This window comes from Marmota monax, unplaced genomic scaffold (genome assembly GCF_021218885.2).
Source record: "Marmota monax isolate L192 unplaced genomic scaffold, Marmota_monax_Labrador192_F-V1.1 WCK01_AAM20220418_F8-fsc00021, whole genome shotgun sequence".
Classification (NCBI taxonomy): domain Eukaryota; kingdom Metazoa; phylum Chordata; class Mammalia; order Rodentia; family Sciuridae; genus Marmota; species Marmota monax.
In genome coordinates, this window is record NW_026695228.1 from 15,229,584 (window position 1) to 15,249,087 (window position 19,504).

The following is a 19,504-nucleotide window of genomic DNA, read 5'->3' on the forward strand; positions in this document are numbered from 1 at the left end:
CTCTTCTTTGCAGAATTCTTGTTTGCTCAAAATGAAACAGAACCTGGTGATATCAGAACTTTGAGCAACCATCCCAAGTTTGTTTGGGGGTCCTAGAAGCAGATGCATTCTGAGGCCAGCTCAGAGAGGCCATTATAGGGAGCTGCAACCAGTAATAAACCTGGACTTAATTGGTTCGTTCCTGCAGATGCAGAGCAAAAATACTGGGAGAGGCCCACGTATTGGAAGAACAACAGCCCGGTCATATTAAACTTGTTCCTATGGTTTCCCATCAGGGGCAGCAGGAAGCAACTTTTCTTCTGAATAATTAATAATTCGCTCTCCAACCCCTCTCTTACATTTTTTTTTCTTACCGAGAAGATCCCAGCCTGCCGATGTGGTTGCTTGCTGAGGCTGGAGGCTTGGCCAGACCCTGGTCCTCCAGGAGTCTGGTGTGGGCTGGGTGGACCTCAGGCCCGCTGGACTCCTCACCCACTACTTTATTCTGAAGATACTGTAGGGGACAGATGTGGGTTCAATTCTCAGAGCTTTGGCACAGTGGCCTGGAAAAGGCAGGAGGGGGCCTTGGCTCCCTTTCGGGGTTTTCAGGGGAAGTGAAAGAGTCTTCTTTTCAGAAGTGAAAAGCCAGGCCTGTGTGGTGAAGGCACTACTTGCATGATAATGACATCTAATAATGCCTCTCTTCAGAAAGGGAGCTACATGGTATGAGCTTGGTAGCTGGGCCAGGAAGTTGTCCCAAAGGGAGGTGTGCAGCCTTATAATTGGGGCAGATTGGAGATTGATAGCTGTAAGCAGGCCCCCTTCTCAGGGCAGCTGCACATAAATGCCAGGTATGACTGAGGCCAGCCCCCTTTGGCAGTTGGAATACCTAGACCTTTCATATATACCTGGAGCCAGAGAGTTTGGCAGGGTCTCGGCAAGGACTAGAAGCCTTGGGTGAAGGCTGGGCTTCCAGGTCCCCTCCCCTCCCACCACCCCTTCCTCTCCTGGATACTTGGAGGGGCCAAGCTGAAGAAAGAACATTAGAGGACTCTCCACAGGAGGTCAGGCTGTCATTAAGGAGTGGACAGTTGGTGTGAGTTCCTAACAACTGGCAAGACCCCACTCCCAGCCATTCTGAGAAATCTTGCAATAGGTGCCATCTTGTCTATGGGTAATGCTTGGCCCCCTACTGGCTGGTGACATCTGATACAGGATCTGTCCTCTCTTGTATGCCTGGAGCAAGGACAGTGATGTGAAGATTCTGGAATGTTCCTACGTGCCCTTTCAGAAGTCCCTCCCTAGTGAGCTGGGGATGGAAAGCGGGGTGAGGGCTACAAAGCAATGTCACACCGATTCTGTTCCAGCTTTCCTCCTGCTCCAGGCTTTCCCTCAGCCCTAAGGGCTTCAGCATTCTTTACCACAGCCAGTCCTATGGTCCCAGGCTATTGTGGCCCTGGAGATGGACTGCTATGTAGGACAAATCAGGCTGGTCACCTGGCAGCAGCCTAAGGCTGGACCAAGCTCTCACACCTCTGACTGGACCATGAATCCCTAGAAATAAAGGCAGGGCTGCTCTGTGACACACCTGTGGCTTTGCCAGTCAACCTCTCAGTGGACCAGAAGCTATAAGTCTTCTTTGTCATTGGGGGACCTTCATGCCTGTCACAGAATCTTTGTCCCCAGAGGCCAGTGATTCCTCTCCCCACACCTCAAGCTGGAGGTGCCTGACTCCTAGCAGCCTCAGCTGTGCCCTAGGCACCTGCCATGGAGCATCCATCGTGTGCTCGATTCAGGGGCAGGCACCAAGGCATGATGGGCTATGCCCCCTTGAAAAGGTTTAGCTTAGGGCTGCAGAGGGAGTTGGAAAGTGCCTGGGAGGGCCACACAACACATTCTGGGGGTCTGGCACTTCCTGGAGGTGTTCAGGACTAAGTAAGACCTAACAGCTGGGGGGTAGCTGGCCAGACAGAGGCAGCTAGGGAGGAAGTAGAGGTGCGCTTCAGGCTTGGAACAGCCCTGGAGTGAGGAGAAAGCAGAGTCATGTGAGGAGCGAAGTGGCATCTGTGTGCCATAATGTAGGAGGAAGGGGAAAGCTGATGAGAAGATGCAGAAGGAATGGCAGCAAGAACAGGTCACTCAGCATCCTGGAATCTGGATGAAGTGGTGTGGTCTTCTGGGGTTGGGGTTGTAGCTCAGTGGTGGAGCACTTGCCTAGCTTGTGTGGGGTACTAGGTTTAATCCTCAGCACCATGTAATAATAAATAAATAAAACAAAGGTATCATATCCATCTACAACTAAAAAAAATATTTAAAAAAAGAAGTGTGCCTTTCTTTCTGCTGTCCTGCTGACTGCAACATGAACATAATGGCTGGAGCTAGAGTCGCCATATTGGATTAGGAGAATGAGAGCCAGAGCTGGGAATGGGCGACCTGGATCCTTGAGGACTGAATAAAGCTGAGGTGAAGGGAAGCCATGGGCAGATTTTAAATAGAGCGGGTACACAACCAGATTTCTTTAGAAAGGAAAGGTGTGTGTGGAATGAGACAGGGAGCCAGATGGAAGCAGGTGGCTGAAGTAGAGCCAGGAAGGATGTGGTGTGGCTTGGCTAAGGCAAGTGGAAAGAAATGGAAGGAGCTGAGATTTCTCTGGATGTGGGATGGATTTACCAGGGCTTGGAAATGGATGTTGGGGCAGTGCCAGCACGCTACTCACCTGCACACCAAGTTGCCCGATCTCTAATTCCAGCTGCCGCACCTTGGCCTCACGCTTGGCCACCATGGCCTGCAGCTGGGCCACAAGGCTGCTGCTCTGTTGGGCCTGGCTGTTGAGATTCTGGTCCATTTGATGCTGGGATGTGCGCATCTTTTCCTCCTGTAGATTCAAGCTGCCCAGAATGTCCTGTAGCTGTTTCAGTTGGTCCTGGTGGGTGGGCAAGCAGGAGGACAGATGGGGTCAGTGGAGGGCTGCTCTGGGCAGGGAAGGATAAGAGGAGACTGCTTCCCCACCTGGAGCAACCCACCCCTCCCCCTAGTCACTGGGAACCTAGTGGTGGGATACTAACTGTTTTACTGAGAAGGAAGAACATATTCTTTGCCTGCCCTGGGTGGGGCTAAAAACAGACAAGTGGGAAATGTACCCTTCTTCTGTCCTTAAATTCCTTCTTCCTAAGATGAGGACTGAGAAAGATATCAAAAGAGCTCTTGAGGACTAGAGAAAGTTGCTCAGAAGGTGGCTCCTCAGCTGGTAGGACAAATATTTGGGTAAAAGAAAGCCTGATCCCACTGGGTTGGGAAAGTACCTTTGGAGGCAAGACCTAGACTCTCCCAGAGATTCTTTAGCATCTGGCTGAGGCCCCCATACCTGAAAAGGGAGACTGGGGTGGAAGCAGGAGCCTCCTGCCTGGGGGCCAACAGGAAGGACAATGTCAGTGATTGGGAACAGGTTGGGGGCTGTCGTCCTCACCTCCTAGTGAAGGAAACTGAGGCTCAGAGAACCCAAGGACACATTTCTGGTGAGTGGATGGAACTGATTTATAGCTCTTATTATGCCATCTTCAGTGACAAAGGATGGTGGCATGCATGGACTTCAGGGGACATCCGCTCTGTATCTTATTTTAAAAACGGTTGCTGAGACTCAGAAAGGAGAGCACTGGGCCCCAGGACATCCAGCAAGGTACCAATGGAGGCAGGCCTATCTTACTGTTCTACAGCAAGCCAGGCATAACATGCCTGGGGTGTGTGGGCACAACTTAGAATTGAGACATCAAACTCTGGGGATACTTCAGGTCCCACAGAGAAAAGCCCAGGCTGTAGGAAAGCAGTATGGCCTTGCTCATCGAGGACAGTTTTGTAGTCAGGAAAACCTGGTTTGAGCTGAGCTGTGTATTTTGGATGAGTTATATGACCTTTTGGAATTTTGGTTTCCCCGTCTGTGGAAAGGGATTACACTACGTGGCTCTAGGATCAACCATTATCAAGTGCTCATGACATCACACAGGCAAGGGTCTGCGCCGGCCCCTCAGTTGTCCCTTCATTCCTTGTTGAAAAATAACCCATGGTGTGATCTGTCTCTTCCTTCTTCCCCCCATCCTTTTCTTTATCCTTTGAGGTCCATACAGCCAAGGCCTGAGCTGGGTACTGCTGTCCCAGCCCTCTTCATGCCTCAGGCAACCCCTCTAAGCTGCTTCCTGTCCCAGGGGTAAGGCCCTGGTGGTGCGGCCCATCTGAAGTCAACGCCATCTGGGTTAAGCAGGTGGCCTTTTGTGGGAGTGAGGGCTCACTCGGGCTGCTGGGGCTGGGTCTCAGGGGTCTGGGAGGCTGGTGGCCCATCCTTTGGGAATCAGGCCCTGGCTCTTGCCCTGCCCGAGTGGCTGGGCCATACCATGAGGGCATCAATGAGCTCGTCATCATGTCTGCCCTTCTCCACCAGGGTCCCCATCTGGCTCCTGAGGGTCTTCACTTCGTTCGATAGCACCTTGTTTCGAGACTTCACTCCCTCAGACTTCTTTCTCAGCTCTTCTAGCTCTTTTTGGAGGGTATCCCGCTCCCCAGCAAGTTTCTGTAATTAGAAATTGAGAACAGGGCAGTAGGGCTGGGTGGGGCCTTGGCACATCTGGTCCCTGGCTCCCACTCACTGGGAAGGCAGGGGCTGAGGCTAGGGGCACTGTTGAAGGCTGTAGAGCAAATCAGTGGAGCCGGCTCTGACTCCCACCCTCACTCCTCAGGAGTGTCAGGCGGGACTGTGCCTCCCAGCTTGCCCTAGCACTTGACAGACAGCACTCATGGATGACAGTGCTCCTGCCCTCAGCCTGAGAACTCCACCTTCCAGGCACATGGGAGAAAACCCACAGGCAAATCTTGGTGTGACCTCCAGAAAGCTGTCCCACCTCTCAACCCCCTTTCCAGCTAGAGAAAAGAGAAAAACCACACTTTAGGGAAGAGCACTAAGTCTAGGGTTCAAATGGAAGTTCTTAGCCCCTCAGAGCTTGAATGAGAAGTTGCCCTGCCTCCCCATCCTCTCACTTCCTCCACCAGCACCCAGCACAGCACCCCAGACTGTGCCTTGCTTGGTCAGTGATAAACTGGAGACTCGCATGCTACACACATCTCTGAGGCTCTCATTCCTTCATTCTCAAGTGTTTCCTGAGGACCCACTATATGCTTGGCATTGCAATAGGTGCTGACAAATGCCAACTGAAGAGTGAGGGAAAGGGGTGGGAAGATGGAATATGGTTAAGCAAGGGCTTCCTCGAAAGGTTATAGCTGCAGAGAGACTGAAGACCAAAGCAAAGATCTGGGGTGGAGCATGTGTGGGTGGAGCACCATGAGTGAGGGGGCAGCTCAGGGGCAAGGGCAGAGGGGCAGAGGCCAGAGGAAGTATTACCTCCCGGCCTTTCGAAGTTAGCTCTGAGACACTGAGGGAGATTTTGGGATAGTGGGTGACATAATCTGACCTGGTGCTGAGGCTCACTTAATGCTGGAAACATGTCTTCAGATCCTCAATGGGGTAAATTATGGAAACGCAAAACGAGTAAAACAATATAAACCCACAGGACCATGAGCCCTGTGTGGGGAGGCAGTCATTGTTTACTTGTGCTCTGATGTCACGCTCTGGGCTCTATGGGACAGCTGGCCATTTCCTCCCACTAGTATTGTAGCTTATTGCTGGTCAGCCATTCAAGATGCTCTCTGGATTGTGAATGTGCAAGCCCAAGCTGTGTGCATTTCAAATCTAACATTTCCAATCCTCACCTCCCCTTTGCCCCTTGAACCTACTTCTATTTCCCCTAACCACATGTGACACTCTCTGAAAGTCCTTTATGATTCTACCTACTCCTTTTCCTTCCATGTTCAGTCACTCACAGAGTCCTGGAGTCCACTGTTAATGTCCAGATATCCAGCCCTTCCACTACAGTCCTATTATCTTGTTGTAGGTCATGTCTTGAGCAGATTATGCTCTGCTTCCAATATCTCCTCCACCTCCCAACTATGTGACATTTTCAAAAAGCACAGTTAGCCATGTTCATTCACAGCTTGAAACCCTTTGGAGATGCTCCACCATCTTCAGGATAAAAGCCCTCCCTCCTGGCTGCCATTCAAGGTCCAGCAGGTCCTGGCCCTACCTACATCTCCAATCTCACTGTTCCCCTCATCAAAACTGATGGTCTAGAATGCTGGGAGGAATATGTGATGATGGTCACCAGGTTCCCAGCACAGGGTCCAGCCTGGAGTTGACACAAATGGAAGCCTCCCAGTGAAAAGTTTAAGGCTTCACTATTAGGAAGGACATTGTCTCAGGGTCACTGAAGTGGGCCAATTGTTTGGCCTTCTAGCACCTCCTCCTGCTTCCTCAGCTACTTTCTTTGAAGTAGACCCTACTTGCTACTCTCAGTCCAAATCTGGGGAAACTGACTCAATACCCAAACTTGGTGAGAGAGAGAGAGAGAGAGAGAGAGAGAGAGAGAGAGAGAGAGAGAGAGAGAGAGAGAATTTTATTATTTATTTCTTAGTTTTCGGTGGACACAGCATCTTTATTTGTATGTGGTGCTGAGGATCGAACCTGGACCACACGCATGCCAGGCAAGCACCCTACCACTTGAGCCACATCTCCAGCCCCCAACCCCTTGCATTCTTGGCCACAAGGATTGGCTCAGGGATGGGCACCTGACCCAAGCTAGGCCAAACTTTGTTGGAACTACTGGGATAGGCCCTTTGTCTGTGGGGGCTGGGTTAGAATAGAGAACTCAGGACTGCCAGGGATTCCCATGGGAGCAAGTGAAGTCAATCCAGGAGAGAGTGTACTAAGACAAGATCTAAAAGTCCCTGGATCCATCCATACCTGAAGCTAGGGCACTTCTAGACTAGTCATTTACACGGGCTAACAATTTCTCTTTGTTGTTTAAACCTGGTAGAGTTAAGATTTTCAACACCCTCAAGCTGCAGACTCTGCTGCTGATTCCAACTTGCCCATCTCTTTTATTAGCCTGGAACTCTCTATCCTCCTTTAAGACCCATCTAATCTTATTCCACTTTTGGAGCTATGACTCTCCTCCTTGCTCCCTTTCACAATCAGGGTTACTCAAAATTCATTGAATGGTCCCAGAGTGAAGCCCCATCAGGCAGCTAGAGCTGGGTTGATACAAAGCAAGGAACATGCACAGAGGTGACCCAAGGCCCCAGGCATCTCCTGCCTGTGGGGAAAGCCTCAGACCCTCATGGGAACTCTGATGATCTTCCCCTTGTCCACCTCACCTCCTTACTGGGCATGCATTACCTCCCAGCCTTCCTGTTTTTCCCTTTCCAGGCTGCGGATCCTCAGTAGGTTTTTCTCCTGTGCCGACAGCTTCTTTGGGTCTGGGTAGATAGGGAGCTCATCATTGGCTGTTCCTGCAGACCTACTCCGGGTCTGTCCCAGCTGCTTCTCAAGCTCTCGAACCTGAGGGTGGGAAAACTTGTTCTACCATGTGTCTGCAGTCAGACCAGCACTCTGAGGTGCCATGGATCCTGAAGACAGAACCACTGTTCCAGATGGCTGTGGGAGCCCCAGACAAGGGGGCCTGGAGTGAAAGATCTGAGTTGGTATTTTGAGCAAAGCAGGAAGACACTCAAGAGGTTTAGCTTAGAAAAGACACACTTCAAAGTGAGAAAATCACCCCACTTCTGAGGGGCTGTTTGAGGGCAAGAAGCAGATGTATGGCCCCAGCAACCTGGAGGGATAGGAAGGCAAGCCTCAGTACCAGGAAGAACTCTAACAGACAGTGTGGAGGGGGAACGTTCTTGGGAGATGGTGGGCCATAGGCAGGAGAAACAGCAGAAGGAGGGTGGGGTTTGGAAGTGAAGAACCTGGCTCAAATCCTCACTGGCTGTGTGATTTATGCACACCTTAACTTCTCTACATCAGATCTCCAGGGCAAGGGTATGGGAATCTGCATCTTAAACCAAGGCTATGGGTGACTTTTAAGATTAGGCAATGTAGAGAAACCCCAAGATGGCCCCGGTGAAGCACTCAGCACAGAGCTCAGCACACATGGGCTCTCACAGTTTGCAGGTAGATGTCATCCCACAGAACAACACCTTTATCACACTGGAATTTAATCAGAGAACTCCCAGGGTCCTTCTTATACTGGTTTCCATGTCAACGCAACCAAATGATGGAAGGAAGTTGGTGAACTCGAGCCAGGAGAGGAGGCAAGATTCACTAGGATCACTGGTAAAGGGCAGGAGCATTGCTTTGAAAGCACAAATTAGTGCCCTCCTGTGGCACTGTATGGTAGCTCCAGTTAAACCTTAAAGAGCACAGTGTTAGCTGAAATTATTTAATATATTACTTGAGTGCTGACTGTGGCAGGCACTACACCCAGTGCTTTACAAATATCATTTTTATTATCATTATTGGTACTGAGAATTGAACCCAGGGGTGCTTAACCACTGAGCCACATTCCCAGCCCTTTTAAAATATTTTATTTAGAGACAGGGTCTGGCTGAGTTGCTAAGTGCCTTGATAAATTACTAAGACTGGCTTTGAACTCATGATCCTCCTGCCTCAGCCTCCTGAGCTGCTGGGATTATAGGCATGCAATACCACGCCCAGCCAAATATTATTTCATTTAACCATATGACACCCTACAAGGGCAGTATTATGATCTCTACTTTGCAAATGGGAAAATAAGACCCAGAAAAGAAGAGATTTGCCTGAGGTTACAGACTAATAGAACAGTGAGAGGCTGGATTCAAACTCAGATCTCTTGGATCCCAAGGCCTTGCACTGATCAGCAACTAGAGGTTTTGTTTTTTTCTTTTCTTTCTTTCTTGTTTTTTTTTTTTTCACCTTCATGTTGGCTTCAAGTAGACCCTGAGAATAAAAGCCACTAGTCATGACCCTGATGTTGCTGGGAATGAAAGTGATGTGCTCATGTGTTTTTCAGTTTAAGGGTAAAAAGAAAAAAATCACTGCTGCTAATCTTTGTCCAGGCCTTTCTCTGGGCCAGGGACTATGCCTAGCACTCTGTACACATTGACTCATTCATTCCTCCTGGCAACCCTGGGGGTAGGTGCAGTTATCCCCATTACACAGATGAGGAACTGAGGCACACAAAGGAAGGAATTTGCTTGAGGTCATCCAGCCAGTGAGTGGAGAATCAGGGCTGGAATCCAAGCAGCTGGACTCCGGAGCCCTTGTTTTCAGCCTCCTTTGGTCTGCTCCAAAATATTTAGAAAACAAAGAGGGAGACAAGACAAAGTTTTTATTGGGTAATGAAAACTTTCAAAAGACAACAAGCATCTGGATGAAACTGGAAAAAGCCTACAATTACAACAGTCACGCAATCTTACGTGAACCAGGAAAAAATATGCCTGGAGAAAAAGAAGTCAAACCAAAGGCATTGGCATTCATTAAGTGCCAGTGCCTGGCATGTGGTGTTATGTAAGTGCTTGTTCATTAAATAACAAATTAAAATCGGGCTAGGTGGAGAACATAAACACCGGCCTGAGAGTACGCTCTGCAGGACGTAGGCCTTTGGAGCTCTGAGTGCTCACGTCTCTAGCACAGGTCTCTGGGCCTTTTAAACCCTCTGTTCTGGGCCAGGAGCAGAGTGATGACACACTCACCTTGCTCTGAAGAACGAGAATTTGTTGAGCCCTTCCCCTCCAGGTCCCCGGAGAGGATAGGAGCTGCTGGATGTTCACATCTTCCCCAACCTCACTGGACAAAACCTGCAATGAGGCAGCGTGTTCAGAGTAGCAGGAGACAGGGCTCCAGCAGACCCTGACACAGCTGTGTCTTCAGAAGTGGTGCTGGTGTGTGGGACTCCTGGGGGCAGCCTGCACCACAGGCCGCCCCCCACCTCAGGGCGTAGCCCTAAAGGCTGGTTTGCCACTTTCCTGGCTCAGCTCTCCAGGGAAAGTAGCAGATCCATCATTGCCAGAGTTTCTTCATGATGCTTAGAGGAGCCATTGCCAGGAACTGCTAGCAATGGCCAGGTAGGTCCCCTTGCTCATGGCACATTGTGTAATGAGTGGACCACAGAGCTGACCAACACCTGCTTCCTTAACCCATTCACTTATCAACTAGACCTGAGAGAAGTCTGGATGAATACAGGAAGTACACGGCCTCAGGGTCTTGACCTTTGCGAAAAGCCACAGACCAGTGGCCATCTGAGTGTAGCAAGGAGGAGTGCTGGAGTGGCGCTTGAGGATGCTGTGCTTCAAGAAGGGCACAACTCTGTGGCTACTGAAGTGCCGTGTTCAGCTCCACCTCAGGGTCTGAGGCGGAAGCAGGACACTCCAGCTTGTGACCTGAGCTCTCTGAAGCCCAATAGGAAATCCCTTTCAGTGCACCAAGTTACCAAGTCCTTGGTGCTTGTTTCCACAATAGAATGTTGTTTTGGAAATCTTGGCTGGTCTGAGAGGTTCCAGCAGGGAAGACAAATGCCAGAGAATTCACTACATAAATAAAAATAAACAACGAACCAGCTGGGCCTCCAGGGCCTGTGCCCCACGTCTGAGTGCTTTCCTTTGAAAGGGCCCTTTAATGCACAAACCTCCTGTTCATTTTCTGACACTACAGATAGCAGAGGGCAGGGGGAAGATCTTGGCAGAATTTTGAGTCAATGGTGGCTTATTAAGTGGAGACCCAGGATCTATTAGGGCACAGGGAATGTAGGGAAGGCTTAAAGGAATCCCCCTGGGTGGAAGGGGTATCCTCCCTTAGTCCAGAGCTAGGCAGGCACCACAAAGGAATAACCCTAAGGCAGCTGGTGACCTTGCCCATCAGATGGGACTATACCAAGGAGCCCTGAAAGGAAGTTACTGGATGTGGAACCTGACCCAGAGCAAGCAGGATGCTCACTGGCAGGGCACTCCCTGCTCTTGGACGATGGAAGCTGTGTGCCAGCTGTGCTCTTCCCAAGGCCAGCCCCAGCCCTCAACAAGTCCCAAGCTGAACCCAGGTTCTGAAAGACCTTCTGGGTCATCCGGAGCTCCTGCTTCACGGACTGAACCTGGTTGCGCAGATCACTCATCTTCAGGTTCATGGTTGCCAGCCTGTCCTTCAGGGCCTTCACCTCTGGGGTCTCCGGCTGGTTGGCAAGAACAGGGAGAAAGCAGTCACTTGTTGCCTGAATTGTAATAGCAATCAGCCCCTATTTATCCAAGTCTGCACGGGGCACTGTGCTGGGTGCTAGGTGCTTGGTGCTTCCTAGCATGGACTCTCTCTGCTGTGCTCAGAGATGCACTCTCAGCTGTGCATCACAGCTAGTTTATCTGCCCTTAGAAGAGGGAGGGAACTTGTTCATTCACAGAAGGCCACTCCAACTTTGCAGGAGGGCCATGACCTTCCTAATTCAGGGTCTCCCTCTCCCAGAATCACACTGATCAACCTGGGCCTTGTCTCTGACAGATGAGGGGCTTTGGGCTCCCTTGAGGGCAGTGTGCTCACTGAACAGAGAAAAGGACCAGTTTCCCCCCTAAACACTCCATCTCTGAGACTTAAAAAGCTGCAGCAACCATGGAAACTAAACTGACTGTTGGACCTCTTAATGATGTCTTTTTCCTTTTTTAAAAAAATAATGCTTGGGGCTGGGGTTATTGCTCAGTGGTAGAGCACTCGCCTAGCACATGCAAGGCCCTGGGTTCGATTCTCAGCACCACATAAAAATAAATAAATAAAATAAAGGTATTTTGTCCAACTATAACTAAAAAATCAAATATTAAAAAAATAATACTTGATGCAATGTTGCAATGTTTGGCTACAGCTTTTTCTCCAATGAGCTGACTACCTCTGTGTCTTCTATATACACTGAGGAAGCCTCCAAGATCAGCCCATTCAAACTCCTTCCATCAATGATGAAAATAAAATCCAGAGAAGGGAAGTAACTTGCCCTCGGGCACACAGCTGGTTGGGGGTGACATAAGTAGGAATAGAACCCTGGAATGGACCCTGTCCTGGTTGATCTTCCCAATTTACGCAGTTGCTGCTGTCGCTGTTGCTGGCAGCAGTAATGTTTGTTGGTGGACTGAGCATCACCAAGCAATGATGCTGGGTCCCTCTGCTCCTGCTCCAACAGACTCAGAGTGCTGGACTTCTGGGAAGCAGGGTGAGGGTACAGCGACGTTCTAAATCTTCTTCAGTAGGCACAAACAAAATCTCCTGTGGGTGCCATTATGAAAGACAGTATGGGAAGTTCCATGGACCCCAGAGGCTCTGAATAGTTCAACTGAAAACCAGCAGTCAAAGAAATTATTTGGACACATGGTCTAGAAACCCTGATGGTATTTTTTCCTCATCTATGGAATGGGTGTCCTGCTTCCTCCCAGCACCATCATGGGGCTAAAACGAATAACCAGTGTGGACAGAATTTATGAACTGGAAACTTATGTGAAATACAAGTATATCCTTTTGTAAAAAAGACATTTTTTCCATGTCCTCCTGCATGTCTGGCTGCCTGCCATCCCCTCATTGCTATTGGGTGCCTATCTTCTTGCCTGTTAAATGTGTGGCTTTGAATCTGTCCTGAGCTGGAAAGCAACACCTACTTCTCCCTGTCAGATCTTCATGCCATGAGTCCCAGTGGTCCTGGCAGCCCTGATGCTGAGAGCTGAGGGAGTACATGGGCTTCTCCTGGGGCTGCTATGACCCTGCAGCATCTCTCTAGTCAGAGCATGAAACTAGCATCCAGGTTGAATCTGGCTCTAGATCCTGGTTAATGGTGCCCTCTCAGCCTCCTGTCCTCACCTGTAAAGTAGGGGTATGTGATATTCATTTCTGTGTACCTGCAACGGTTGATGGGATAACTCTAGTAAAGGGCACTATCTAGGCCAGGTTCTGACAGAGGGAAATTCCAGGGGCCTTTTGTCAGCTCTGGCAGCCAGTTGGCAAAGTGGACTGAGGCCAAATGATACTCTGGAAAGGGCTGGGCCAGGGCCTAGTCCTTTTGGGCAGCTGGGTCCGGCCTACCTTGCAGCCATTTTGGACCTCTTTCTACCCAGAGTGAAATTCTATAGGCTTTAGGGGGGACCTGGTATAGGCACATCTGCAGCCATCCTGGGCTGTTTCCTTTGAGGGAATAACTGGAATGCAGTCCAGGAGAGCAATGCCAACAGTGCTCATGCCTCAGCCTCACGCAGCCCCATGCAGAGCACCGGGCCTCAGCTCCACTCTGGAATGTACTTTAGAGGCGAGGCCAGAATGTGGCAGCCTGGGCCACCCCACAGAGTGATGAGGGGAGCATTGCTCTTATTCTCACTCCGATCATAAGATGCCAGGGAAACCATGTGGTATGGATGAACTGAAGCTTGCAGCCCCACACATGCTCTTCTGTCAGAAGCTCCCCAGGCTGCCCAAGGCCACAGAACTGAGTAGAAACTCCTGCTCCACTACTTTCTGAGGACCCCCTCCATGGGTGACCCCGCCCCAGCTCTTTTTGGCTCACATTCCTTTTCCCTGCTGTGGGCTCTGGGCTGTAGCCCAAAGGCTATCCAGCTGGCATCCAGGTAAGCAAATTGAATGGGAAGGCTGAGTGCTTCCTAGCCTTGGCCCTGGCTTGCACTGTGCTCCTGGAAGGCCCTTCCTGTTCACCAGAAAAGCCAAGTTCAAGGATGCCCCCATCTCTCTTCTAGCTGATTTTCCTGAAGGGTATACTCCCTTTGTGAACATAGTGCCCTGGGGCTTTCTCTGAAGGCCCTGTCTGCGTCCTTCTTTCACATGGCTATTTCTGTCCCTCTTGGATGCCTCTGGGGACAGAGGTCCTGTTTTGATTCCTATGTTACAGGGCTCAGAAAATCCCAAGAGGCTCAACAGGTGACTGAACAAACAGTTTCTCTTTTAGGGCTGCTCTCCGGGGAACATGGAGGTGCTTGATGTTCTGGATAAACCAGGGGCAAATTAGCAGCATCCCTCAGAGCCAGGAAAGGCCTAGAAGAACACTCAGTCCAGTCCCTGCCAAGGGCAGAGTCTCACTTCCGCCTCCCCAGCAATGAGACAAGTTTACACAAGGCTAGACTTAAGGGGACACACACACTCCACACTGGGAGACTGAGTCCTCAAGACAGGACTGAGGTGGACTAATCCTGCAACACGGCACACGGGGCAGGAAAGGGAGCACCAAACTAGGAGTTCTGGGCTCAGCTCCCTGTCACCAATTGACCTGGTTTCCCAAGAAAACCCTGGTGAGTCCTCCCAGGATATTATGTTTTTGTTTTTGGCACAGAGGATTGAACCCATGGGTGTTTTACCACTAAGCTACATCCCCAGTTCTTTATATTTTATATTTGAGGTAGGGTCTTGCTAAGTGGCTGAGGGTCTCACTAAGTTGCAGAGGCTAGCCTTGAACTTACGTTCTTTTCTGCCTCAGCCTTCCAAGTAGCAGGGATTACAGGCATGCACCACAAATCCAGCTCCTCCTGGGATGTTCTTGAGACTGATGCTGTTTCTAGTCTGGCTTGGGCTACCTGCCTCTGGCAACCCACTGGATTGCCTTCCTTTCATAAAGTTACAATTCCTACACCTCCTGGCTTTCATGGACTGTGTGCTGGTTTAGTAAAAATAGGATCTGGGGAACAAGCCCCTATTCCCCAAATTTACTCTTATTCTGTAGATTTGGAGCTCTGCAAAAAGCAAGACTCTTCATAGTATGATTGCCCATAAAGAACAGGAACCCATTGGGCAGGGGTGAATTCCCTGTCCCTGGGGCAAGGTAGAGTTGGATCTCCCTAGTGAGGAGCTATAAAGGTGATGATTGGACGTAGCAGAGGCCAGTTGGTCCAGGCCTACCCTTCTGGTGCTGAGGTTCTAGGATTCCAGGGGCCTGAGGTCCCTCCCACCTGCCCTCTCTGGAGAATGAATCAGAGCTAGATCCACCCTGGGGTGTAGCCAGGGCATCCTGGCCTCAGGCCATAGGCTGCCTAACCTTCCTGATAGCAGCTCTGAGGAGGCTGCAGTGGTAGACAATGAGCCCCTGTCTCAGCAACAGGTGTGTGTGGGTGGGCCCTGGCAGAGGCACCTAGGCCCTGGCTCTGGTGGAGGAGGGGAGGCCCTGGCTGATAGCACTACCTCATGCACTCCCCTGTACAGAAGAGAATCCATACCAAGGCTTTGTCTCCCAGCTGGGCCCTCTGTGGCTTGGCTCCTGCATCGGTGGACCCCTTGGCTGGCAGCCTGGACAGGGCTGTCTGCAGCTGAAAAAGCAAAGCATGCACTTAATGTTTAATTCTGCTCCACAATTGCACAGCTCAGCTGAAGTGCTCTGAGTGTGTGGTTACCTGTCTTAGAGGTTTGTCCTTTTAGTTCACTTTAGGATCATTAATGGAAGAATTCTCCTTTACTAACTGCTCTGTGATGGGAGAGGGTTTAATTGATTGCCTCCCCCACTCCTCAATTGAATGGTAAGAAAAGTTTAAGGCTAATAACTTAATAAATAATAATGCTATAGTCATAATCTGTCTCCAGGAATTCTATCCAGAGCCAAGGAGTGGAGAATAAAGGAATTATGGACTTCAGGTTACAGATGAGACAACAGAAGTAGAGACACAGAGATGCTGCCACATTGGCTCATGGCCTCATGGCAAGACTGCTGCAGACATCCAGACAACTGAACCTTTAATTATTTCTTTATTGTTCTTTGCACAAAGACCATACCCTATCTGACACTGTGAGGCATGACCCACTCTCCAACCTCTCTGACCTCATCTTGTGTCTGCTCTTGACCATATTCAGGCCTTCATTTTGCTCCGGGCCTTTGTGCCTGCTGAGCCCTCTGCCTGGAGGCCATTCCCCACCTACCTCTCTGAGTCTTGTATGTATGTACCTACTCCCTCCATGATCTCTTTAAGCAGCTCCCATCCAGGTCCTCATCATCTCCTTGCCATGGCCATTACTCAACATGTTGCTCTCCTTTACCTCTCTGCCTTGGTTTATTCATAGTCATGCCCAAATCTGTATTGGTCTGTCTTCCAGGAGGCCAGGAATCATCCTTCCCTACAGTCTCCCCCAGGGCCCAACAGAGACCTTACATGGTTCTCAAAAAATACTTCATAGAAAAAAGGAGCTCTTATTCAAGGCCAAGTGTGATGACTGACATGGATTCTGGAAGGGTCTGGAATGGAATATAGCCTAATACTACCACATCTGGTGTGGCCTGAGAAGGCCTCTCAACCTCTGGCAGCTTCAGCTTCCCATATTACACTGGGAGAAGCTGTGAGGTGTCCCTCTAGCCTCTGGATCCATTCTAAATCCTAAGGGACCCTGAGCCATTTGGGCTGTGCCTTTGATCGACCATCTGTGGGATCATCTGTGGGAGGGCAGGAGGCTGCAAAAAGGAAGAGGGACATCAGGGAGATCTACTGATGGAAGGTCTCTGGCTCTGGCTTCTGATGAATAAGGATCTCTGTGAATTTATTTAGCAAATGTTTATCTAGTGCTTACTAGGTGCCAGGCAGTGTTCTAAGCACTTTATAATGTTAAATCATTTAATCCTCATAAAGCCTTAGAGTGGGTACAATTATTGCTACCATGTGACAGATGGAGGATGCTGAGACACTGAGAGCTTATGACTTGCTCACAGTCACAGATCTATCAGTGCTGGAGTTGAGAGCCACACCCTGGTAGTCCGGCTCCAGTTTTGTACCCTTAGCCACTCTGCCAGGCTGCTTCTCAATGGCCTGTGTCCCCTTGCTTTCCCTCTCTGGATGTGACAAACACTGAGGAACTCACTGCAATTTCAAGCCCTTCAGAAGAACCCAAAGCATCTAATGGCTCTCTCTCTGGACCAGGGCGCTAGGAGTGTTACCCCCCCCCCCCAAGGAAAAATGACTTAGGCCCCTCACTTCCCGCTCCAGCTCCTGGATCCGATTGGTCAGCTGCTTCATTTTCATTTTCCCACCCTCTGACTCTGCCATCAATGCCCGATTCTTTTTGGAGAGTTCCACAATTTTGGTTGCGACTACATCTCCAGCCATACCAGCACTCCCTAAAATGAAAGAAATGGTGAGGTCAATTAAAAACACAGGTCTGCACATCAGACTCATGCCACACCTCCAACAGCACCAGGGTTTAAAAGCCAAAGTACTGGGAATGAATGGTCACAAAGGGTAGAGGTCCCGGAGAGTCACCACATGCCAAGGAACCCTAGGAAATGCAGCCACTTAGATTCAGTCTTTCCTCAGCTGTTCTAGGAAAATTGTAAGATCAGAAAGCAGACTTTTACTACACTGAGATTCCATCTCACTCCAGTCAGAATGGCAATCATCAAGAATACAAGCAACAATAAATTTTGGCAAGGATGTGGGGAAAAAGGCACACTCATACATTGCTGGTGGGACTACAAATTGGTGGGACCACTCTAGAAAGCAGTATGGAGATTCTTCCAAAAACTTGGAATGGAAACACCATTTGACCTAGTTATACCACTCCTAGGTTTATACCCAAAGGATTTAAAATCAGCATTCTACAATGACATAGCCACATCAATGTTTACAGCAGCTCAATTCACAATAGCTAATCTATGAAACCAACCTAGGTGCCTTTCAACAGATGAATGGTCAAAGATTTTGTGAGATATATATATATATATATATATATACACACACACACACACACACATACACACACACACACACACAGAGACCAATGGAATATTACTCAGTCTTAGATAAAAATGAAATTATGGCATTTGCCAGTAAATAAATGGAACTGAAGAATATTATTCTAAGTGAAATTAACCAATCTTAAAGAACCAAAGGCCAAATGTTTTCTCTGATATGTGGATGCTAATTCACAATAAGACGGGGGGAATAGTGGTACTTTGGATTAGACAGAGGGGAGTGAAGGGAAGGGAGGGGTATAGGAGTCGAAATAATAGTAGAATGAACAGACATTATTACCCCATGTGCATATATGATTACAAGACTTGTGTAACTCTACTTCATGTACAACCAGAAGAATGAGAAGTTACACTCCATTTATGTATGATGTGTCAAATGCATTCTACTGTCATGTATAACTAATTAGAACAAACTTTTAAAAACATTTTAAAAAGCAGAGTTTTAGTTCTGTGGGAGACAGGCTTATTGCTCTTCACATAATCTCAGTGATGGGATTGTAATTCACACCCTATGATCTGTGATTTTCCTGTGTCCTCAAACGATCAGGGTGCGTGTCCTCAACCCTCCTGTATCTGCCTGGCTCTGGGCTTTGGCTGATGAGATGCCAACAGCTGAGGTGTGGGCAGAGGCTTGGAGAGCATGCGTGTAGTTAAGCTTGCTCTGCTCACATATGCCATCTCCACAAGAACAAATCCATGCCAGCTAGTTGATCCCAGGAGGAAGAGGGGCACATGAAACAAAGCTGAACCATTACAGCCAAGCCTGGCCTAGTTCAACCAATCTCCAATTAACCCCTAGATGTTTGAGCTAAATAAATTATTATTACCAAATGCTGCTGAGATTATGCAGTTGTTTCTTACACAGAATTTTGTGGTAACATCTAACCAATATACATTCATACATTCACTCAGCAAATGTTTTACTAGTTTCTACCAAGTACTTGACCCTTTTAGAGATTCAGGGGTAAATAAAAAAGATGGATGGGATTTACATTGTAATTAATTATCTGTAGGGAAGACAGATAATAAAACATCAAACAAATAAGTATTAGAAGATCTGGAAGGAATAAGTGATATGAAATAAAAAGAGAGGCTGAGCAAAGTATGTTAATGATGGGGTGATGCTACTTTACCTGGAGCAGCCAGGATAAGGTAATATGTGAAAAGACCTGAATGGATAAAGTAAGGAATCAAGTAAAATAAGGAATCAAGCCAAGAGAAAGCAAGTTCTCAACTAGGAAGAGTGTCCTAAGTAGAGGATACAGCAAGTGCACAGGCTTGGAGATGGGGGCATGCACAGGGAATCTGAGGAACATAAAGTAGGCCACAGTAGCTGGAGGGCTACTTGCAGTGGGCAAGGGAAGTGGTTGGTGAGATGTGAATGGGAGGAGTTGCATGTTGTGAGGGCTGTGCAGAAGGCAAGCAGTGAGAGCTAGCCCAGATTGGCCACTGACTGCCTGGGTAGCCTTGGTAGTCACTTGTCTTCTTTGGAGTACAGTTCCTCTACCTGTACAATAACAGCTCCCTGAATGCTTTTGACACTCCAGAAGTGTGTGACTGGCAGGTGTTTTCTCAGTTCTACTTTTTAAAAAGACCATGATATGCTGCAGAACAAGACAGAAGGTGACAACCAATGGAAAGCAAATGGTAGCCCTTGGTGGTTTTCGAATCACTGCAGTCCAGGCCTGCTATGGGTAGTTAGGAACAGCAGCCCTCAGAACCTCACATCTACTGGAAAGGCCAAGCACACATCAGGAGAAAGAGCTCAGAACAGACCTGGAGCCCTGGAGTATCTGGAGGGAGACAGGAACTGCTGAGCATCAAGAGAGCACACTGGCTCCCTAGCTCCTTTAACAAGTTATGGGCAGGGAGGGGATATCAAGGGTCACTGGGAAAATCATCAACACTAGCAGTTTAAGAAACACCGT

At 48.9% G+C, this 19,504-nt stretch overlaps 1 protein-coding gene across 6 annotated transcripts in view; it reads right to left on the reverse strand.

The window, feature by feature from the left end:
• Nucleotides 1-19,504, reverse strand: part of Ccdc13 (coiled-coil domain containing 13) — a 52,225-nt gene that overhangs the window by 14,440 nt on the left and 18,281 nt on the right. For all 6 annotated transcript variants that reach the window (XM_058576524.1, XM_046437214.2, XM_046437217.2 and 3 more), the window contains exons 4-11: nt 16,801-16,943; nt 15,064-15,153; nt 10,941-11,057; nt 9,589-9,693; nt 7,256-7,417; nt 4,364-4,540; nt 2,696-2,902; nt 354-493 (exon numbers count right to left, since the gene is read on the reverse strand). In XM_058576524.1, coding sequence (XP_058432507.1) covers nt 354-493; nt 2,696-2,902; nt 4,364-4,540; nt 7,256-7,417; nt 9,589-9,693; nt 10,941-11,057; nt 15,064-15,153; nt 16,801-16,943 — 1,141 coding nt within the window. The remainder of the gene's footprint in view (nt 1-353; nt 494-2,695; nt 2,903-4,363; nt 4,541-7,255; nt 7,418-9,588; nt 9,694-10,940; nt 11,058-15,063; nt 15,154-16,800; nt 16,944-19,504) is intronic.